This window comes from Talpa occidentalis, unplaced genomic scaffold (assembly GCF_014898055.3).
Source record: "Talpa occidentalis isolate TD23 unplaced genomic scaffold, MPIMG_talOcc4v2.1 talOcc4.4, whole genome shotgun sequence".
Classification (NCBI taxonomy): Eukaryota; Metazoa; Chordata; class Mammalia; order Eulipotyphla; family Talpidae; genus Talpa; species Talpa occidentalis.
Genome location: NW_023604295.1, coordinates 94,805,405 through 94,829,454, shown reverse-complemented (window position 1 = coordinate 94,829,454; position 24,050 = coordinate 94,805,405). Strand labels below are relative to the sequence as shown.

Below are 24,050 nucleotides of genomic sequence, written 5' to 3'. Positions count from 1 at the left end.
ACCTCTCCAGTCACGTCCCGCTCAAAAACCTGATCTAATAAAACGTGATGACCCGCACAATGCACTGTAGTGTTGTTAGGGGGGAAAAGGTCACCCGGTTTTATTTGAACTACTCTTTCGGCCTGAAATGTCCTTTCCATATTTTGCCTAACTCGACTCAGCTATAGCCTTCTCAAGCAAGCTCTTTGAACACAGATCCGCCGTAAGAGTTTTTTAAAAAAACAGAAAAGTTCACAATGCTCCCCTTCATTTGTGATTAAAAATGAAAAAATAAATACTAAACCATGAAATATAAGTTTTAACTCACACACAACTTTTGTAAGCTAGATTTAGAACACCGTCTATTAATAATTTTTTCTCTCACTCACTCTGCATGTACCCACTTTGTTTATACCCTAAGCAGAGTCTAACGAACTGACAGCCCAATTCTCAGGTTCTGGTCAAATGTTCCTTTCTCCGCTCCAGAGAAACAATTCTATCTTAAGCAGATTACAAGTCTGCTTCTCCCACTAGGGTGTGAGTTCCCGAGGTGGCGCGAACACCGTCTTTGTCCTTGGGGCGCGGACCCCCCCAGTCTGCTCCACGCTCATTTTCAGAGTTGAAACAGAAGCTTCCGCCCAGCGCACCCGGGCATTTCTCCCGTAAGGAGCCGTTCCCTCCTCGCCCAGCAAATACAGCTGGCTCGGACCTATCAAGTGGTGGCGCTGGGAAAAGAGTGAAACATCAGCCGGCCGTGAAAGTCAGGACAAGGAGATTCTCTAAATTCCCGGGGCCCAATAACGCCAAAGGCCGCAGACTACCAGAGCGCAAGCAACCCGGCTGCAGGCGGGGCTGGGGAATGACTGGCACCGGAAGTCACGTGGCGTGGCCCCTCGCGAATCCACTCTCTCGGCTATCGACTATTCAGCCTCGCAGGCGCCTCTGGCGGGCTCTGCTGAGATCCGCTCTTTCGGCGCTTGACTCCCCCGTGCTGCTGCGGCCGCCGAAGGAGGGGCAAAGCGCAAGATGGCGGACAAAACGCCAGGCGGATCTCAGAAGACCAGTTCAAAGGTAATTTCTTAGAGGTCTCCGTAAGTCAGTGAGTCAGCCACGGTCGCCTGGGACCTACAGATGCTTCTGGCCAGCGGTAGGGGGTTGGGGTGGGAATCCGCGTCCTGGTGGCGACGGTAGGCCGGGACGCCAACGCACCGTGGTGCGCAGGTTGAGAGGCCTGCTATGTCCTCGTAGTCCCAGCCTGGGTTTGGCTCGGACTGGCGGCCCCGGGGACGCTGGCGAGAGCAGTTCGGTCCGCACTTGCATTGGAGTGAAGTTAAGGGTTTTAATTGAGGCCCGAAGCCGTGAACACGCGCCCCTGTATCTCCGCTTGTTGCTCCCTGAGGCCGCGGGACAGTGCCTGGAAGAGGCGGGAATCGTCTCCCGTCGCTTAAGTGTCTTACTCGTTTTCCTCGTTCTTTGGATTTTGGATTTCACATGCTTTGGTGTCTCGATTTCCCTTTTGCTCCCCGGGAAATAAATAACCTCTGGCGTGGCTGGTTGTGAGGGAAAGGCCGGTAGTGGAGGAACGCTGGGTGGGAAGTGCAGAGGCGGGAGCAGCTCTCCTTTGCAAGGTTAATATTACACTCCCCACGTGGTCTTACTTAAGAGGAAGTATAAAATGAGCACTTCTTTTGGGGCTTCATTTTTGAGGATTTCGGGTCTCTTGAATCTCCTTGTTGTGTGTTCTACTGAAACTTCCGTAGACTTGGAAGCCACCTGATTAATTGCTTTTGAGTTTACTGGGAACCCTGTGCAAGTACTGTGAAACTAGTGAGCTGTACAGTAGTCTTGCTTTAGTAAAGTTGTGGTTAACATTAGATCTTTGTTGCCATGTTGAGTGGATAATTTTCTCCTTTTTGCTTTGAGTTTCTCAACTCGAACGTGATACTAAAAATAACAGGTACTGCTGAAATAGTTAAGCTTCTTGATGCTGATGCAAGGAGTTGTGTAACACTTACAGGTTCTAGAAACTGTTACATCTTAGAGAATTGTGTATAATACGGTTATTCGCTGGTTTTCAGAAAGTTAACTTTACCGAGCCTGTCTTAACAGTTTGCTTGAGAAGTAACCTGTTTTAAACTTCCTTGTTCAGTTTCTAATTAAGTTGTAGTAGTCTTTATGTCTCTTCCTGAATGATGTTCGTAATTAGTTCTTTATTAGTGATGACTGTAATTCTTTAGTTATGTAGAAACTGTGGTAAAGGACCAATTTTAGCTACATTATGTGTTACCTTTATTCCTTGTCCCCTCTCCAATATAAATTTCCTCTGTTGGGCCGTCGGAGTGGGGGAGGGGAATAGTAGGGTATCTGTCCACTTAGGACAAAAACAGCCTTCACTTACTATTGGCGATCTATTACTATAGCTAGCTACGTTCATAATTCGTATACTAGCGTCACAATTTTTGTTTTCAAAGTAATACTGTAAGTATCTCTTATTCGAGGCGTTGGATACATTGAAAACATTTTGAAGTGTATGTTCAGACTTGGCTTTATTTATAACTGCCATTATGGTTGTTTGTGACTATTCCCTGTAAATAATAAACTGCATCTTATAGTAATAAAATTGTTCAGATTGTATATCATTAGTTGATGCTATTGAGTTTTTTTTTTTTTAATTTCCTTTTCCTTTTTTTTTTTAAGATTTATTTATTTATTTTATACAAGCACTGGGTACAGTCAGAAGCACGGGAGGGTGAGAGAATTCAACAGAGCCAGAGGGGAGAGCAGAGCAGGCAGCCTGACGAAGTGCACTGCTGAGGGGAGCAGCGGACACAGCAGGAGAGGTCTGCGCAGCTTCGCAACCCAGCACTCAACCGCTGCGCCACGGGGGAGGCCCGCTATTGAGTTTTTTTAAAAAGGTTTATTTATTTATGCATACAAGAACTGGGGTATAGGCCAGAGGTGTGGTGGGGGTGAGAGGATTCACCAGAGACAGTGGGGGGAACAGAACAGGCAGATCCACTGAAATATACTGCTGAGGGGAACAGTGGGCAAGTCAGGAGAGGTCTGCTGTGCCACTTGGGTAGCTCCCTGGCCTGGGAATAGAACTTGTGCTGCAGTGACTGCCCATCGCTTCATAGGTTGCATTTTAACCCTTTGTGCCACCATTAATATGGTATCAAATAATGGAAAGATTACGGAATTTGCTAATAAGCGAAGGAGATTTGGGGTCAGATCCTTAGTTGGTAATTATATTAATTAAGGCAAATTGCTTAAACTCTCTACTCCCTTGTTTATAATATGGGTATAATCCCTTTTTTAAAAAACGGGCTGATATGTGGTGTTAATATCAGTAAGTTTAATCTCTTTACCCCTCTTCTTTTTGTTTTTAGACGAAATAAAAAGTACTTACTTTTCAGAAGTATCAGGATAAATTCTTATCCTGAGATTTAGAATCTAAATCATTTACTCTCATAGCCCGGGTAACTTTTAATTTCTAATACAAGGTCAGAATTTATTGGAGAGAGGATAAGATAATTTTGGCTAATTCCACAGTATTTGGAATTTCTAGCCATTAGTGTTGAGGTTTGATTTTCTTTCCACTGGGGAGAACAGTTAAGTGACACATTTTGCATTATTTACGGAATGAACAGATTCTTTTATTTTAAGCTCATTATTCTTTGGTAGTTAAGGTCCTATTAATGTGGGTAGGAATGCTTGTTGATTATGTTTCTGCACCTTGAGGGAAATGTTAATTTTAAAATGTACGATGTAGGAATTTTGTCATTTGACAATGACAGAATTATTGAATGTGTCTTAATTCTAAAATAGATTCAGATAACCTCAACACTTTCTTCTAGATATAAAATTATATTTTATCTATGCTTAGTCAAATGACTTACCTTTCTTTATGTGTAGTTGTCCCAAATGAAAAGGCCCCTTGTCCTTTTATTTTCTATGTAATTTGCCATTTTTATTTAAAGTTTGGCAGATGTAGAAATTCAGTAAATGTGCTGGAAATGAACTGGAATATTGTTGCTTGTTACCTGACTAAAAATACTGTCTTGGGGAGAAGGGTATTGGTGTCATGTTGTAGCTTTGCTTTTTGGGAGGAGAGACAAAGGGAAGTCTTTGGTTAGAAAATTGTTAAACACACTTCCTTAACATGACTATTTTGATTTTAAGACTTGTTTTGTATGCTTGCCCAGCAAAATGGGGATACGAAGAGACTGTTTTTCTCTCTCTGCCCTTCCTGTATGGGTAATACTGCTATTATAATGGAATAACATGCTGTTATTTCATTCTGAGACATTGTTTATTTTTTGCGATATTGTCAAAAAAATTGGTTTAGAGAGGTGAATGATTAAAGTAGAAAATAATGCTACTTCCTTGGACATCCAGTCATGAATTGGTTTGGGAAATATTTTCGTCGACTAGTGATTGGCAGAGTATTTCATTTGTAAGAAGTATGGGTAATGAGGACCTGTTAAAAATGTATAATCTTCAGATATTTGTTATTGACAGTGTATTTTTTGTGTGTGTGTGGTACCTGAAGGTACATTAAATTTAAATATGATGAAAAACTCCAGATAAAAAACAAACCTTGAGAATTAGGCTCTTTATAGTTTGCCAGTTTTAGTTCAAACTGAATCTTTATTCTAATTTTTATCTTAAAATACAGGGTGGTTTCATGGGTGGAAGATTGTGGTTTTTTTTTTTTTTTTTTAAAGATTTATTTATTTATACAAGAACAGGTCAGAGGTGCGGGAGGGTAAGAGAATTCATCAGAGACAGAGCAGGGAACAGAACAGGCAGAGGACCGAAAACGCTTCTGAGGGGAGCAGTGGGTGAGACAGGAGAGGTCTGTTGCACCGTTTGGGTATCTCCCTGGCCGGCCGGGAATTGAGGCTGCGGACAGCTTCACAGCATTGTGTTCAACCTGCTGCGCCACTGGGGAGGCCCAAGATTGTGTTTTTGGGGTTCTTGTGGCATAGCCACATTGTTTTGTCAACTCCTCAGGACAAGATCTGTGTCTTAATTTTCTTTATAATTTAAATGCAAGGTACAGGACCAGTAAACGGTTGAATAAAGGGAAGCTCTGAAAAAGAAGCATCTTTAGAAAAAGAAGTTTCCCCATAGATGAATTATGTTAGCGGTAAGATGGGCAGAATTTGACTAAGTTGATTACGCAGTATAAGGAAGGAGTTCAGGGTGATGTTATAATGTTGCTGATGGCTAGTCCTTGTTGGGCAATTATTATGTGCCACTCTTCTAAGGGCTTCTCCATATTTGTCCCACAAAATAATTCTATGAGGCAGGTGCTATTCAACTTTACAAATGAAGGGGGTATTAGACCCCAGATTATAAAGCTGTTAAGTGGTAAACCAGGAAGTCTGATTCCAGAATCTGTGCTTTTAACATTTTACTACTTACAGATTTTGAGTGCTTGAGAGTTAAAATCCAGTGTTAGAAATAAGATCAAGATGAAATGTAAGTTGGGGAGGAATTTTAGATTATGTGGAATTTGATAAACTTGCAGACAGACATTCAGGTGAAGATAACCAGGAGGTAGTTTGAGAATGGATTGTCACCAAGATTGAAGACCAAGAATTGGGTGTCAACTCAGTACAATAAAGGTGTTGGTGTGCTTACTCTAGGAGAGATTGTGAAGCTTGTGGAGAGGTAAGTTAATGCTTTAGAGGGTGAGTGGACAAGAAGTCGTTCAACAGAAATGAGTTGACTAGGCAGAATGGTGGTGTTGGAGGAAGGTTGCTATGGATAAACTGCTTGATAATTTAAAAATTAAGGTGGGGGGGCCTCCCTGGTGGTGCAGCAGGTTGAGCGCAGCACTGTGAAGCTGTCCGCAGCCTCTGCAGTGCAGGTTCGATTCCTGGCCGGCCAGGGAGATAACCACATGGCATGGCAGACCACTCCTGTCTAGCCCGCTGCTCCCCTCAGCAGTGTTTCCAGTCATTCTGCCTGTTCTGCTCTTGGCTGTGTCTCTGGTGAATCATCTCACCCTCCCCTGCCTCTGGCCTGTGCCCCAGTTTTTGTATAAATAAATAAATCTTTAAAAAAATAAAAATTAAGGTGTGGGACTTTTCATTTGAAGTAAAGTAGGAGCATTCAGAGAAATGTTTTTATTCGCAGCCACCAAGATACAGGGCTATATGGTAATAGTAAAGTTGGTTTAACCTTTATCTCAACAGCCATCAGTGACCTTTTTTTTCTCTCTTTAGATTTTCTTACTATCTTTCCCCATATCTATTTATGTCCTGAGATAAATTTCTCATGTTTCTGCTTCTGATTATTGCTTGAAGCCTCCCTTATTCTGCTCTTTCATTTCTTGGTTTTTGAGTCTTTTTCTTTGGATGAAAAATTGTTCTTAAGACTTCAGAATATCGGGCCTCCCCTGGTGGTGCAGTGGTTGACCGCTGGGCTGTGAGGCTGCCCGCAGCCTCTGCAGCGCTGGTTCAATCCCTGGCCACCGCGAGGGTCCCACATGGCACGCAGACCTCTCCTGCCACGCCCGCTGCTCCCCTCAGCAGTGTATTTCCTCAGTCTGCCTGTTGTATTCCCCGCTTTGGCTCTGGTGAATTTTCTCACCTTCCCGCGCTTCTCACTGTACCCAGTGCTTGTATAAATAAATTAATGAATCTTTAAAAAAAAAAAACAAAACTTCAGAATATCATTAAGCATTGTTAATTTGTTGTTCTTCAGTTAAAAAACAAAAAAACCCACCACTCCAAACCAAGACAAATAACAGTGCAGTTCCAGATTGAGAAGAGTGAGAGGCTTAACTTCTAAAGTTATATTTACTGTTTACCTGGACTACTACCTTTAGAAGTTGGTTATTTTTAAAATCTTAACTACTGTTTGCATTCCGCTAATTACTGTTTGCATCTGTAATTATTCTTAAACCTTTTAAAGAGTTCTGAGTGAGTTGTAGCAATAGCTGTGTATCAGTGGGAAATACTTGTTTTGTAAGTGCCATTTTAGGTTAATTGAAATCAACTTATGCATAGTCCTTCACTACCACCCCCCCACCCCACAATTCTGAAGGGCAGGTTTATTAGGAAAAAGAAGGGACAAGAAATCATCTGCAAAGACATAGGTGGGCAGAGAGCTGCATTTGAAAGAAATGTGTTTGTTAAAAGAGATGCCTGCATAGACATAGGTGGGCAGTTGTGGGATGAGAGCTACTTGATGTATATTTTTAAGCCATGTCATTACTTTTTTTTTTTTTTTAAATCTTTTTATTTTTTTTTTATAGAGGCATGATTTATTTATTTATTTTGTTTGTTTGTTTGTTTTGTTTATACATGCACTGGGTACAGTCAGAAGCGCGGGAGGGTGAGAGAATTCACCAGAGCCAGAGCGGGGAGGAGAACAGGCAGAAGGACCGAAGTGCACTGCTGAGGGGAGCAGCGGGCGGCAGGAGAGGTCTGCGCGCCATGTGGGACCCTCCTCTGGTGGCCGGGGAGCAGCCGGGGATCGAACCGGCGCCGCAGAGGCCGCGGGCAGCTTCGCAACCCAGCGCTCAACCGCTGTGCCACCGGGGAGGCCCCATGTCATTACTTTTAAGCCCTAGAAATGATGATTTGGTGTAGCAGCATGGAAATTTAAAGCCTAGCACTTTCTTATCTGTTCTTGCATAGATATTCTATTTATTTCTCTGAGCAAACTTTAGAATTGTTTTTGGCAACTTTCTTTGTCCCCTTGCAAAGATTTCTCTTAGGGGTTTTGAGCTGTTGTATGCAATTGCATTAAATACGTAAGTAAATTTGGGCAGGGTTGACATTTGTCTTTTTTTTTTTTTTTAAAGATTTATTTATTTTATTTTATTTTATTTTATTTTATTTTATTTTATTTTATTTTTTGTGGGACCCTCGCTGGTGGCCGGAGATCAAACTGGCGCTGCAGAGGCTGCAGGCAGCCTCGCAACCCAGTGCTCAACCGCTGTGCCACCAGGGGAGGCCCGATTTATTTATTTTATACAAGAACCGGGGTATAGGCCAGATGCGCAGGAGAGTGAGACAATTCACCAGAGACAGAGCAGGGAAAAGAACAGGCAGACTGATGAAATACACTGCTGAGGGGAGCAGCGGGCGAGACAGGAGAGGTCTGCCATGCCATGTGGGATTCTCGCTGGCCAGCCGGGATCGAGCCAGCGCTGCAGAGGCTGTGGACAGCTTCACAGCGTTGCGTTCAACCTCCTGTGCCACCAGGGGAGGCCCGACATTTGTCTTTTTAAAAAAGATTTACTTACGCATATAAGAACTGGGGTACAGGCCAGAGGTATGGGAAGTGAGAGGATTCAGCAGAGACAGTGGGGAACAGAACAGGCAGACTGAATGAAATACACTGCTGAGGGGAGCAGCAGGCAAGACAGGAGAGGTCTGCTGTGCCATGTGGGTAGCTCCCTGGCTGTGGGGGCATCAAACTCGTATTGCACTGGCTGTGGATAGCTTCCTAGTGCTGTGCTTAACCCCTTGTGCTACCAGGGAGGCCCTGTTGTTAACATTTGTCTTAATGAGCTTTGCTATCCAGAAAATAGAGGTGTTTCCCCCAAAAGGTGAATTGAATAACTGAATCTTTATGTATGTAAAGTTTGTATTTTCTTACCACAAAAAAAAAAAAAAAATTGTATACATTTCTTTAGTTTCTAGGTGTTTTACAGTTTTTGTTACTGTTTTATCAGGATATTTTAACCTAGAAGGTTAGGTTATTATATATTGGAAAGAGCTTTTTTTTTTTTTTCCCCTTTCCAGGCAATTGAGCCAATGATTGAACTTTTCCCACCCCTTTTCTAAGAGGGATTATTCATTTTTTATTCTCTAAGTGTTTGCATAAAGGCACAGTTCATGCTATCCAGGTGTGTTTCACAGACTTAAATTTAAATATCAAAATTTTTTTTCCATATAATATTGCCTTTTAAGAAAAGTTGACCAGAATAAAGAGAATGAGGAGGGACACAATAAACGTTGGTAACAGAAAAAAGATAGATAGAAAGAATAGGGATAGGGAGGTTATTTCAATGCTTGAATTGATTTTGCCTATGGCCCAGACAGTACGGTGGTGTTCAGAGGACTAAATTGATTCAATATGAAAATCTGACCAGCTCTTACTAGTTTATGTTTAGATAAGATAAATTAATACCATGTGTATCCATGTGAATCTTCTTATATTTGTTGTTTTCTGTAACATGCATCTCTTTGGTTTTCTCTTGAAAATAAATATTTAATGCATTTTACTTGAAATCTACAACTGGAAACTAGGGTCAAGTGAGATATTTGTGATTTCAAGATGCTCACTGATAACTTAAAAAAATAAACTCTTTGACATAAATTCTGAGCCTCCAAATGAAAGATTTCAGAAAGATGCCACATGTTAGATATGGCCTTGCAGCTTGCTTCTTTGTCTTTGAACGCATAGAGAAAAACCAAATTATTATATGCTGCATCTATAAAACCTGAAATGTAGGTAAGTTAAAAAAATAAGAGGAAATATTAATAGTTGAGATTGTTGGGAAGTGCCATTATTAGAAGAAAACCCTTGAGCAACAGTCAGCAGCAGTGGCATGCTGAATAGAAGCAATCCCTTGGAAACAGTTTGCAAATAGTGACCCCTCTGGGGATTTGATATTAGGATTTTCTATTCCTTTAACCATTTCTGCAGTAGTATTTGTACCTCTTACTAAGTATTAAGGATTTATGTGAGTATTTTTGTCATTAGAATCTGCTTCTTATATGATGGTTGGCTGGAGAAAGGAGGGGAGGTTTCTTTGCTGTATTTTGGCAGTAAACGGTGTCTTTTGACTTGGAAAGAGCTTTTCCACTCTGCAGTATATCATTTGTGTCATGTTTTGGGGAAATATGCTTCTGAAATTTTGAAGGAACACTTGCTCATGTATTTTGTATCACAAACTTTTCAGTCAGAGAATGCCCTTATTTGGTTTTACTTCTGAGAAGAAATTGCTACACATTTGGAAAGGTTTTGTCTGTATAACATGAAAAACACTTGTTTTGCTAGTATGATAAGACATTTTCTGTGGGTTTTTAAATATTGACTTTTACTTTCAATACTTGCAGACCAGATCATCAGATGTTCATTCATCTGGATCTTCAGATGCACACGTGAGTATAAAAGTCTATCTTTTTATCTTTTCTTTAAAATTTAATTTCTCTTTATATACCTACATTTATAGCTTTACTTGATAAATGAATATGATTATTGTATGTCTGTTTTCTCTAACCTTTTTGTGTGTGTGTTCCATTCACATAAGTTGGCCCCTTCAATCATATTAAAACCTATATTTATGTTTCCTTATTTTTAAATTGTGCTTATAAAATTCTGTACCTACATAAATGTGTGTACTTGTACATTAGTTGTGAGGTTGCATTATATGCACACATTCTTTTTTCACTGCACAGTGCACCTATTGGAAATCCCTGCAAGTCAGTTGACTTAGCTCTAATCTAGTCTTTTTGATGACATCATGATATTCCACAGCGGCGGTGCAATTGATTATTAAGATTTCTCTACTGATGGACATACACTTTAAAGTTTTTTGAATAATAATGCAATAAGCATTCCTTTACATATGTTATTACAACAGTGTTCCGGTGTGGTCTTCAGCTTCCTGTGAGTTGCTGAGAATTTGAGGGGGCTGGGAATGGGGAGGTGGTCTGTGAGTTCTTAATTATTTTATAGTAAGTAAGACATTTCCCTTTTCACCGTGTTGACATTTGCACTAATGGTGCATAAGCTGTTGGCACCATGAATCAAGGCATTGTCATCTGAATTTACTAGTAATTGTTTTCTTCCCCACTGGACCCAGTAAAGACATGCTGGTTTCACTTAATATTATAGATAGATGAACTAGTAAAAATTAATTAACATTAAAAAATTTAGTAATAATATTCAATCTTGTACTTGTGTCTTAAATGTTCTGTGTGATGAAATGGAAGTACATGTAAGGCAGTTCTGCTTACCAAGGTATAGGGGTTTTCTTGAGGAAAAGTATTTAAAAGATTGTTTGAGGGCCTCCCGGGTAGCACAGCGGTTGAGCGCGGGGTTGCGAGGCTGCCCGCAGCCTCTGTAGCACCAGTTAGATCCCCGGCCTCAGGGCGAGGGTCCCACATGGCGCGCAGACCTCTCCTGCCGTGTCCACTGCTCCCCTCAGCAGTGTACTTTGTCACTCTGCCTGTTCTACTCTCCACTCTGGCTCTGGTGAATTCTCTTACCCTCGCATGCCTCTGACTGTACCCAGTCCTTGTATAAATAAATAAATAAATCTTTAAAAAAAAATGAAGGATTGTTTGAGTTGAGAAATGAACTTGGTTGCTTTTTTCATGGACGAGCATTTTACTTGAAGGAATATTTGACAAACGTAATCAAAGTTTGATGTTTGGTAGGTCATTCTTTAAAATTAAGGAAATGAATTGTTTGCGTCAAGGAGAACAGCTGTTGACAGAAAATTTCAAGTGAAAGTTAGAAATAATGATAACTTTCCTGTAATTAAGGACCTTTTGATGAAATCAGGGGTGATCTTAAGGAATGTGACGTTTGATACCATATAATGAAATTTATCAGTATTTGGACATTTGGGTTGTTGCTAGTTTTCAGGACTATATATGTGATTTTTTAAAAAACTTGTTTTACTTTTCCTGAAGATGGATGCATCTGGACCCTCAGATAGTGACATGCCAAGTCGGACACGACCTAAGAGCCCAAGAAAACATAATTATAGGAATGAAAGTAACCGTGAGACCCTTTGTGATTCTCCTCATCAGAATCTTTCAAGAGTAAGTATTGGTAAAGATAAGAAAGGATAGTTAATGATTTTAATATGCCCTTGAATATTCCCTTGTTGACTATCTTAGTTTTATACTTGTTTCATCTTATACAGTTAGAAAAATAGCATTATGTTTTGTCTTTGAGTTAAAGATAAATTGAAGTTCATCTAAGGATTTTTTTTTATATCATGTGAGTTATTTAAAAAAAAAAGCATCTATTGGGGCCTCCCCGGTGCCGCAGCAGTTGAGCGCTGGGTTGCGAAGCTGCCCGCAGCCTCTGCAGCACTGGTTCGATCCCCGGCCGCTGGACGAGGGTCCCACATGGCTCGCAGACCTCTCCTGCCGCCCACTGCTCCCCTCAGCAGTGTACTTCTATCCTTCTGCCTGTTCTGTTCCCCGCTCTGGCTCTGGTGAATTCTCTCACCCCCCCGCGCTTCTGACTGTACCCAGTGCTTGTATAAATAAAATAAAATTAAAAAAAAATTAAAAAAAAAAAAAGCATCTGTTATGTAAAATGGCAAATGGTCAGATTTAGTGTCCTTTCTTTTACTAAACCAAGTGCCGAAGACTAGTCACTGGAAATACGCAGTCCTGGTTCTTAGAGATCTTGATCTCACCTTGGAAGCAAACAGAAGCAGGTGCCATTCACCCTGGTTAGTGCTATGCCCAGGGCAATAAAAGAACCCACAGAAGGATCTTTGCTGTGCATATCTGCAAAGTGCTGTTGGAAAATAAAGACAGTTGTCACCAGCTTTTAGTAGTTATTGCTGACAATGTTTCTTAATAATTCTAAGTATAAATGTGTGTTTATTTTGCTATGGCTCTTTTTATAGTAACAATTTTTTTTTTTAAAGATTTATTTATTTATGCACACAAGAACTGGGGTACAGGCCAGGGGGGTGGTGAGAGGATTCGGCAGAGACAGAGTGGGGAACAGAACAGGAAAATTGACGAAATACACTGCTGAGGGGAACAGCGGGTGAGTCAGGAGAGATCTGCGCCATGTCGGTAGCGCCTGGCCAGGGTTCGAACTTGTGCTGCAGTGGCTGCGGATAGCTTTATAGGTTGCATCTTAACCCCTTGCGCCACCAGGGAGGCCCAGTAACACATTTTAAATATTCTGTTATTGGTTCTAATTTTTTAAAGTTTTGGCAAAAACTCTGCAAATTTTCAAAAATAGGTGATATTTCTTTGAGTAAACATTCTTATTTCTTCAACTATTTCTCTCTTGCATGTCTGACTTTAGCTTTTAGCATATAAGTAAAATTTTGCTTTATTAAATGGTTTTCATTCAATTTATATGTAATTTTATGATTTGTTTAAACTTTTGAAGTTGAAGGATGAATGATGGCATTCTGTTTTAGGGGAAAAACTTACTTGAATCTATTCCTGAAACCCAGTATTGACTTGGGTTATAAACTATTTTATTCTTCAATGTAACATTTTAATGTAACTTTCAAATAGTTTGAAGTAAGCCAGTGTTACTTCAATAAAGAAAAAGTAAGAGTTTGGAACAAAATTACTTTTCCATTCTGCTTATCTCCAGGGCAAACCTGTTTAATAACCTGGCAGTTAATAAAGTCTAATTTTGTAATTGGTTAATTTTTCATTTTGGTGAGAGAAGCCTTCAGATTTCAGTTACAGATTAAAATTTTGGGTTATATTTAATAAACATTTTTCTTAAGTTTGTGAATCAAAATCTAACATTCAGATGAATAACTGAACAATTGAAGGTCTATAGACAACTTGTTCAAGCCCTATTTCAGAAGGAAATTGCTTCTAAGTTACATAAAGACTTCATTAAAATACTATTTTCTCATAGTCAAAATTAATCGATGCTTTTGCTGAAATCTTAAATACTGTATATGATGTATTCCCAGCAAAGAAAAATATTATGTTTATAGACTTCAGCATTGTTGATGAAGAATGACATAATTTACTCAATTTTAACAGCAACTGTGATTAAATGAGGTTATAGATGGTATTTAGATTATTGCTGCTAACCATGGTACAGTATGTCTCCTCTTTGAGTTTGCCCTGAAACATTTGTCTATCCCTCTTAGTAACTTTTCTTGCTGTGACGCAGTAGGTGGAATGAGTTCAAAGCCTTGTTAATCTGTTTTATTTTTACTTCGGTAAAAAAATTAAAAGTCTTGTTAGTAACATTGAGCTAGAAAATGAAGACATTCTATAATGAATGCTTACATCAGACTCAACATCAAGGTAGGTGTCTAATCTATATAGTGTAGCCTCAGCTTTCATAGTGAAAATTTTAAAAAATAGTCATCTATTCTGAAGAATTGATTGTGAGTTGATGTGTGTGTATGCTGTAGATAAGAATGTATATGTAAAGTAATGCTTTTTATTTTCTAGCCTCTTCTAGAAAACAAACTCAAAGCATTCAGTATTGGAAAAATGAGTACAGCCAAGCGAACTCTAAGTAAGAAGGAGCAAGAAGAACTGAAGAAAAAGGTAATGTTTAAAATGTATTTTGAGTTAATTCTTGGACATAACTGTAGCTAAGGAGACAGTAAGTGTATGGGCAGTAAGGAAATGTGTTTCAAAAGATTCTTGACCTTCAGGGTATTCTCAGCTCTTACCCCTATGTTAGGTCTAACACAAGCTATAGTCAGAGGATTCCAGCTTCTGTTTCTGCTCCTTTCACGATTTCCGCTCTTCTGTGTAGTAGTTGTGATTATTTTCTGGTCTATTTTTTTGTATGAGCAGCTATATTTATACATATCTGTTGAACCCACTCTCCTTTCTTGGATGAACAAAAAGGGAGAAGTGGGTACAGTATCTTTCGTGCTGTATACAGTACACTTTTCCACTTTTTTTCTCTTACCACTATATAGCAGATATTCCTGCAAAAATGATAGTCTTTATTTTTTATAATTGTATAGATGTACAGTTGTTTATGCAACTAAAATCCTATTGAGGGGCAGATGTGTTTTGGGTTTTTGCCTTAACAAACAATAGTAGTATGAATAGGTTTATGCTTTGGGATATAGTCTCATAAGTGAGATTACTGGATTGTATCATAAATGCATAACTTTAATTCAGCTAGCTATTTTTAGCTATTTTCTATAAAGACAGGGATATTTTTTATCTATCAGCAGTGTAATGAGCAGTTGTTTCCTCATAACCTTGTCAACAAAGGATGTTATTGAAGGAGTTTTGCCAATCTGCTAGTTGAAAAATGGTATCAGCATAGTTTTAAAATTACTTTCTTTTATAACTAAGTTTAAACAGCTTTTCTTGTACTTGTTTCTGTGAACTGTCTGCTTGGGTGCTTATATCTAAACCAGTCTTCCTATAAGTATTATTTCCATTTTTAGAACTGTTTTAGTGTATTGATCCTTAGTGATAAAAGGTGCAGTTTTTTTCCAGTTTGCTGATTATCTTTTAATTTTGCTTTTGGTGGTTTTTTGCATATAGAAACTTATGTGATCAGATTTACTGGCTTTCCTTTTGATTTTTTTTTTTCCCAATCAAGTTTTCCGTATTCCCAGTTTATAAATTTCCCCGTGTTTTTCCTAATACTTAACATAGTTTATTTAAAAAAAAAAAACAAACAAACCTGATTTCATTTGCAGCTACTCCAGGTATGGGATTAATTGGTTCGTTTTTACCTTTTTCAAATAGCTGTCATAGTATTCCAGACATGGTTCATTGAAGTCATTGAAGTCATCAATCTATTCCTCACTGATTTATTTTAATATCCAAAAGGGTAGGTTTGTTATTAAAAGGGAAAGTGAAAGACACTTGCACAGACACAAGTGGGCAGAAAGAGCCTATTCCCCACTGATTTGAAGTGCTCTTTTTACTGCATTCTAAGTTTTCACATGCTGTTGGATTTATTTCTGTATTTTTAAAATTTTTATTCCATTGACTTTTTCTATTCATGTATGTTCTGGGAACATTTAGAATAGTTGTAATTGAAATTGTCAAGTTTCTTCTGAGCTATTCTTTTTAATATCAACTGTCAGGAGATATCAGCTTTTAATTAATACTAGTATCTTTGTTGGTTTGTAAAAGAAATCTTTATCGAGTTAAAACATTTTTTGTCTTGAGAATGTTATAAACATTGGTACAATAATATATTTTATATATGGTCAGTTGTCATACAGTTTGATCCTTGAATTGTCTCTAAAGAGGTTTATTGAGTTGGTCCTTTTCTGGTCCCATAAAATTCACCAGTGGAGGAACAAAGCCTTTCTTAGTTTCAGTGTTAATTAATATCTAATGTCTAGATCAGTTACTACCTACTTGGATTGCTTAACTGACTTTCCCCAGGGAAGGGAGTGCCTTCAATAATTTACATTATTCCTTGAGGAATTTCACCATATGTATAATAATCGCTACAGTAAGTGACACTAATATCTTCATATGTATTTAGGAGGATGAAAAAGCAGCTGCTGAGATTTATGAAGAATTTCTTGCTGCTTTTGAAGGAAGTGATGGTAATAAGGTGAAAACATTTGTGCGTGGAGGTGTTGTTAATGCAGCTAAAGGTAAGTGTGTATAATGTAGTCTTTGAGTAAAACCAAAAAGTCTTAGTTGTATGACTGCAGATAATTATGAATGTTTATTTGCTTTTAATTTCACATTTGCCTTCTGTCAGCACCCTCTAGTGGTGATATTAATTAGCAAAATTAATGACCTCATGTGATTAATGAGAAATTGGGGCCAGATATGTTTTAAAAATGTTAAGTACCTTTCAGGTTTTAAGAGAACAGAGTACCTTGCAAAACTTAAATATATTATAGTTTACTGTATAGTGATTAAATTAGTATTTTGGAGAATTAGTCAACAGTATTTGAATTTAACTTCTTATTTCCTCAGTAGTGATAAATCTTAATAAAACCATTTTATTAATTAATAAAATTGGTAGTGAAAATCCAAATAATGTGAAACCATTTTTCAAACACTTTTTAATTTCAGAAGAACATGAAACAGATGAAAAAAGAGGTAAAATTTATAAGCCATCTTCAAGATTTGCAGATCAAAAAAATCCTCCAAACCAGTCATCCAATGAAAGACCACCATCTCTTCTTGTGATAGAAACTAAAAAACCTGTAAGTCATGAATAATTCACCATTTATGGTAAAAATGGCACTGTTAATGATACTGTCAGTACTTCCACTGTAAGCAGGACATTGGTTTCTTTTTAATATGGGGGTGGTAAATGTTGTATTTTGGTGCCTACTCTTCCCAGATAAATGATAAGAGTAGGACATGTAGATGACATGCTTTTGGTGCTCTTTGAGCAGGGAACAGTTGCTCTTACTGTACTCAGAGTATAGAAGTAAGAAGTTGACTGTGTTTTAGATGTAAATGTAAAATATTGGGATTGTCTTTTTAAACAATTTTGGACTGAGCTATTTAAATTATATCAGCATGTGGAGTTTCAGTTACCTTGAAAACTGTGTACTCCAATATGTGTCTGTTGCTTATTGGAAATTTACTTGGAATAAGTATGAGAATTAGTGATACATTCTTTTAAATAGTCTCAGTGTTAGAAAAATTTTTAGTTGGGGGTATTTATAGGGAATGGTAGCTGTCTGTCATGAAATTTGTAGCCAAATTTGATGAAGGAATAGTAAGTGAATAGTAAAACTGACTTTTCTTATGAGACTTAAAATAACTCTGAAAGCAATTAAAAAAACAACTTTGTTGAGATTTAATTAATATGCCATAAAATTCACCCTTTAAAATCTTACAGTTTTACAGTATAAAGTAATGCAGTTGTGTTTTTTGAATACATTCAGTTGTACATTAGTCACTAATCTCTAATTTCAGAACAGTTTTGTGTTCTTTAGACACAGCATTTTCTTGTTTCAGAAAAATGCTTTATACCTATTTTCAGTCATCTGTATTTCTTCCTGCTCCATACCCCTGCAACCAATGATCTTCTTTCTGTTTCTTTGGGTTTACCTATTCTGGACATTTTGTGTAAATGGAGTCATACAATATGTAGCCTTGTGTGTCTGACTTTTCTTAGCATGTTTCAAATTTCATTTATGTTGTGACATATATCAGTACCTCATTCATTTTTATGGTTGAATAATCTATTTTATGGATATAGCATATTGTGACAGATATTTGGGTTATGCCTACTTTTTGCGTATAATGGATAACACTGCTATAAAGATTCATGTATAGACTTTTGTTTGAACATATATTTTCAATTCTCTTACGTATACCTAGGAGTAGAATTTGTGGGTCATATGGCAACTGTGTTTAACTATTTTTTCAAACGGCCAGACTATTTTCCAAAGTAGCTATTCTGTTTCATGGCCCATCAGCAATGTCTGAGGGTTCCACTTCTTTCATCTTTGTCAACACTTGTAAATTGTATATTTATTTTTTTTTTCAATTTAGCTTTTTAAAAAAATATTTATTTTATAGAACTGGGGTATAGGCCAGAGGTGTAGGGGCTGAGAGGATTCACCAGAGACAGTAGGCAGTGGAACAGGTGGATCTGCTGAAATACACTGCTAAGGTGAGCAGTGGAGAGGTCTTTTGACCTGTATGTCTGTTAGCTACCTGCCTGGAGATCCAACTCAGGCCATAGTGGTAATAGTGCGGAGACTTGGGCCTCCCTGTTGTCTCAGCTGGTTAAAACTCAGCGCTGTGAAGCTGTCTGCAGCGCTGGTTCGATTCCCGGCCAGCCAGGGAGATTCCCACAAGGTGTGGCAGACCCCTTCTGCCTCGCCCGCTGCTGTCCTCTTAACCTTAAAAGTGGACTTTGCTTAGCAGTGTATTTCGGTCCTTCTGTCTGTTCTGCTCCCTACTCTGTCTCTGGTGAATTCTCTGTGCCTCTGGCCTGTACCCCAGTGCTTGTATAAATAAATAAATCTAAAAAAAAAAAAGAAGTGCTGATACTTAACCCCTAGACCACCACGGAGCCCCAAATTGTATGTTTTATAACAAATTTATCTTAGTCATCTTAGTGGTTGTGGAGTTGTACTTAATTGTGGTTTTGATTTGTACTTTCCTGTTACATTGAGCATCTTTCTATGTCTTTATCATCTGTAGTCTTCTGAGAAATGTCCATTCAGGTCTGTGGCCCATTTTTAATTGCCTTTTTTTTTTATTGTTGCATTACAAGAGTGTTTTACATCTTTGCAATCAGTTCTCTTATCTGTGTTTGCAAATGTTTCCCCCCCATTCTGTGGTTTGACTTTGTACTTTCTTAATAGTATACTTGAAGAGCAAGTTTTTGATTATGATGTTCAGTCTATCCATTTTTTTTCTGTCACCGTGCTCTTGAAATTTGTTCTTTAAGAAACTGGTCTAATTCAAGGCCGTGAAGATCCAGTGTTTTTCTCTGAGGGGTTTATAGTTATAAGCACTTACATTTAGATCTACAAACTATTTGAATTAATTTTTGTTTATGGTGTGAAGTAGAATTCCAACTGCTGCTACCTTTTTTTCCCATGTGATACTTGTCCCAGCACCATTTGTTGAAGATTATTCTGCCCCATTAAATTATTTCAGTGTCTAAAAGAAGGATCCCAAGACTTTAGAAAGTCATTTAAAAAGAGAAATTCCAAACATGTTATTGATTGTTTCGATAATTCATATCCTCCTAAGGTGATTTGAAGAGTGCATATTTTTGGTAGTTGTTCATGGCAGTAGTTTTACATGGAAGTTCAATTACTGTGTTCATTGATTTTTGTCCCCTCTTCCATCTTATAGTAGCCGGCTTGAGTATGGGAGGTTTTTGGGTTGTAAAGTCAGTGACTCTTACTCTGGGATTTCTGTTTGTCATTTTGTTTTTTATGTAATTATGAAGTACTTAGTTTGAGGAAGGGAAACTCAGTAATAACAGAAGCATTTAAAATTTTTTTTAATTTAAATACTAGAACATAATGGCACTAAAATATTTAGTGATACGATTATTGAATCATTGGTTTTATTTAATTTTCTTTTGTTTGAAGTATAACTTATCATATCTTCATAGCCACTGAAGAAAGGGGAGAAAGAAAAGAAAAAAAGCAATTTGGAACTCTTCAAAGAAGAATTGAAACAGTAAGTTTTATAGTGACAAGAATGGCTGATACAAGGTTTTTATTGTGCTGGCACTTGCAGGTATGACGAATGTTGTGTACAATTAGTTGTTACTAACTGGCTTACAGTGAGGTTTAGATACTACAGTGATATTTTGTGTGGTATTTTTTTTTTAATTCTTAAAAAAGATATTTATTTGTTTATTTATGCAAGTACTGGATACAGTCAGAAGCGTGGGGAGGGTGAGAGAATTCACCAGAGCCAGAGTGGGGAACAGAACAGGCAGACTGACAAAGAAATACACTGCTGAGGGGAGTAGCAGGCACGGCAGGAGAGGTCTGTCGTGCCATGTGGGACCCTCTTGGGTGGCCGGGGACTGAAACAGCGCTGCAGAGGCTGCAGGCAAGCTTTGCAGCCCAGTGCTCAACCACTGCGCCACCAGGGGAGGCCCTTGTGTGGTATGTTTTTAAGTGATTAGCATTTAGGCCAACATCTGGATTGCCTGTAGTATGTGGATGCAGTTCACTTGATTTATTTAATATCTGGAGTCTTGTTTGCAGTGAAAACATTATACTCACTGAGAGGTGAGTAATTGAATTTAGCAAAGAAAAAAAAATAGTTTTAATGTTGAATTTCCTTTTAATCTTAAAAGTGGACTTTGCATGCCATTGCTTGTATGATATGTCATAGACATGCTTTTTGCTATTACAGCTGAGGGACTCACTAATCTTGTGAAGTAGCATTTAATTAAAAAGTATTTCAGTTTATTTAATATGGTACCTGGATAAGTTTTATTCTTATTAAATGGTATTTGGATACGTTCTCTTCTTAACTAAATGTGAACAAACACATTTTGGCTCATTATTAGTTATTATAAATATTTTCAACAGAATTCAAGAAGAACGTGATGAGCGACATAAAACAAAAGGCAGGTTAAGTCGATTTGAGCCTCCTCAGTCAGATTCTGATGGTCAGCGTCGTTCTAGTAAGTGACATTTATTTTAATGTTGATATTTGTGGTTAATTATTCTAAAAACTAAGAATTTGTTTTCCTTTCTTTTAAAGTGGATGCACCTTCAAGAAGAAATAGATCATCTGGTGGTAATACAGTTTTTTGCTTTTTTGATTAATAGAAATTATCCAGACTTTGTATTTTGCAGGTTGTAATCTGTTTTTGTCTTTGCTCTAGTTCTTGATGATTATGCACCGGGCTCACATGATGTAGGAGACCCAAGCACTACTAATTTATACCTTGGAAACATTAATCCACAGGTAATATAAAATTAAGATAAGTGTTGTTTGATAATACTTTGTACTTTTGGAAGAAAATGACACTCATTCAGTCAAAAAGTGAAGTCAAGAAAATGAAGAAAGCAAATTTCATGAAACTAAATAGTCCCTAAAATTATCTTGTAAAATTGAGACTTAATGGTCTGGTCCAAATTATCTTGCTGTAATTGTTAAGGGCTTATATCCTTTTTCTGAAATTGGACTGTAATGTCAATTTTAAATGTTTTACTAGATGCTGATTCTGTTAACCAGTGGTAGACAGTATTTGAAACTACCCTTTTGTGACTCATAGCTTGCTTCCTTATGGTTTTCCTTTTTCTTCTCATGATAGCAAACTAGTATTTTGTGGTATTATATTTTATCTTTTAATTTTTCCTGCTTCACTGCTTTTGTGTTATTGGGAATGTAGTGGTGGTTATACATACTAATGTTCTTTTTAAAAATCACATTTATTGGACCTCATTGCATGCTTCCCGTTTTCTGTTTTTGATTCAACTGGTAGCTAGGTGATAGAAAAAGAGAAGGTGATCAGAACCCTTTTTTCATTACCAACAAATATTTTCCTTTTTGCTTTAAATGTGGTAATCATTGCTGCCTGGAAAAAAGCTGTTAAATCCCTAAGCAGATCATCATTTGCTTTAGAACAGCTTATTTTAGATGCAAAGACTTGAGAAAATGGAGAAGGGTGAGGTAAAGGCGTACTTTTGATTTCTCCAGCTATCCAGCCTCTTCATCTTGCCTGTTTGTTTATGTAACACATAATGATTCTAGTAAGATAATTTGTGAATACTTTATGAGGGCAGGTAAATGAGGACAGGATAATACCTTTATAGGTACTTGTGTGGAAAGTAGTTTTAATGTGTCTATTTTCATTTTGCAAAAATGACTTTGCGTTCTGTCATTTAGAATTTTTTCCCTTTCATTTTTGAATATTAAAAAACTCTTAAATCTTGTACTAGATGAATGAAGAAATGCTGTGTCAAGAATTTGGAAGATTTGGACCATTAGCCAGTGTGAAAATTATGTGGCCTAGAACTGATGAAGAAAGAGCGCGAGAGAGAAATTGTGGTTTTGTGGCCTTTATGAATAGAAGAGATGCTGAAAGAGCTTTAAAAAACTTAAATGGTGAGAAGTTTTTATTGTCCATTTATAGAAAATTCAGTCTTTCTCTTGCCTCTGAAAAGTTTTTATGAAAACTCTTAAGGGGGAAAAAGGGACCAGAAATAGGTTGAAAGTGAAAATTAATGTACATCACCAGAAATCTTTTAAGAGGTAATAAGCTGACCTTTCTTTTCTTTCTTGTAGGAAAGATGATTATGTCTTTTGAAATGAAGTTAGGTTGGGGAAAAGCTGTACCTATTCCTCCACATCCAATATACATTCCGCCTTCTATGATGGAACATACGCTTCCCCCACCTCCATCAGGACTGCCTTTTAATGCGCAGCCTAGAGAACGGTTAAAAAACCCTAATGCTCCCATGTTACCACCACCTAAAAACAAGGAGGATTTTGAGAAGGTAATTAAAAAAATGTACATAGGGCTGCATCTAATTTGTAAATACTAAATCTGTGGTAGTATTTCTTTTCAACAATTTCATAGAAAATGTGTGTGTAATTCTGTTTGGCAACTCTTAAATAAGTAGATGTGTTCCCTGCCTTAGCCCATGGAGACCCTATATTGAAATACTAGGTCATATTTTTATTTGTGGCTATCATTCCTTTTTTGACTACTTAAAAGTTTTTTTCCCTTTGTCCATTGTTGTATCCAGGTTTGCTTAAGTGCACTATCTAAATTTACTTTGTTCTGAAAAAGTGGTACTTTGTATTTGGCTAAGTGGCTTTTCAATTAGAAAGACCTCCTAAATAGTTAAAACTGTTTGGATGGCAGCTAGATAACTTAGTTCTCAAGATCTGAGATATTAAGACTATTTGAGAGCATATGTGGTTTTTTTTAAAAAACAGTTAACTACTCTAGTAAAAGCAAAGGGTGAGTATTTTCTTTTTATTAAACATAAAACCAACTTAATTTCAAGCTATAAGAATTTGTTGGTTCTATTATGAATTAATTACACTTAAAATGGCAGGGCTGGTTTTAAAGGCTTGGGAACAAAGTAGCAAAATGTGTGGTCAGAGGCAAACAGTAATTATTTCACAAATTAAAATCTTTATCTGATAATTCTCAGTGTAGTACTTATTCCAGTGCATTGATGTGCATTCTGGCAGGAATGTTCTGATTCTTTGCATTTGGTGAACATTTATTGTTCACTGAACACATCCATTTGCATTTATGTAATTGCTTAGTGTATAATTACTTCAAATGCAGTGATTGCCTGCAAAACTTGTGATTAGATGTGTAGTATTTTCAATGCATATGTATATTTTTGCTTGTTACTTGTTAACAATACTCACATATTCTATGTTTATTATCTGATGTGACTTCATATACAGACTCTGTCGCAAGCCATAGTCAAAGTGGTTATCCCAACAGAAAGGTACATGTTTTTCTTTATTATTACTGATCTAAATATAGACAATATCCCCTTCTGAATTTAAAAAAAAATGGTGTTGAGGAAAAGGTGGTATCTTGACTGAGCAATGGTTCCTTCCCACTACTTTTTTTGGGGGGATATGTGAAATTTAACTTTAGTATACTTTGCAATTTTATGTCATTATCTTTTTTTGTTTTTGTTAACAATGAAGGGAATTTTATGTCATTAGTAGTTAGAATGTGTTTAATAGATTTAACCTGGAGTTGTTAGTATTGTTTTAGACTACTATGAGGAATATAGGTGTTTTAAATGTATCATAAATTTTAGATAATGTTACAATTTCACCCAATTGTTACTTTATCTTGGTTTTTGAATTATCTATGTCTAATGATGCAACCTTAGTTTGAGATCTCACTTGCAGACATAGCTTTGTTTTTTCCTAATTGAATTTTTGAAGAGATTCCTATTTTCATGAACATTG

The 24,050-nt window shown here is 37.4% G+C and overlaps 1 protein-coding gene across 4 annotated transcripts in view; it reads left to right on the top strand.

Moving 5' to 3' along the window:
• The first annotated feature begins 919 nt into the window (after positions 1-919).
• U2SURP (U2 snRNP associated SURP domain containing) overlaps positions 920-24,050 on the top strand; it is a 47,470-nt gene continuing 24,339 nt past the window's right edge. For 2 of the 4 annotated variants that reach the window (XM_054700757.1, XM_037525838.2), the window contains exons 1-13: positions 920-1,050; positions 10,068-10,112; positions 11,652-11,783; positions 14,148-14,246; positions 16,174-16,288; positions 16,719-16,852; positions 19,744-19,811; positions 20,681-20,775; positions 20,856-20,891; positions 20,980-21,062; positions 22,040-22,205; positions 22,386-22,597; positions 23,529-23,572. In XM_054700757.1, the coding sequence (XP_054556732.1) occupies positions 1,006-1,050; positions 10,068-10,112; positions 11,652-11,783; positions 14,148-14,246; positions 16,174-16,288; positions 16,719-16,852; positions 19,744-19,811; positions 20,681-20,775; positions 20,856-20,891; positions 20,980-21,062; positions 22,040-22,205; positions 22,386-22,597; positions 23,529-23,572 (1,274 nt within the window). In that variant the 5' untranslated portion in view covers positions 920-1,005. The remainder of the gene's footprint in view (positions 1,051-10,067; positions 10,113-11,651; positions 11,784-14,147; positions 14,247-16,173; positions 16,289-16,718; positions 16,853-19,743; positions 19,812-20,680; positions 20,776-20,855; positions 20,892-20,979; positions 21,063-22,039; positions 22,206-22,385; positions 22,598-23,528; positions 23,573-24,050) is intronic. The other 2 variants (XM_054700756.1, XM_054700754.1) reach the window with 2 other exon arrangements.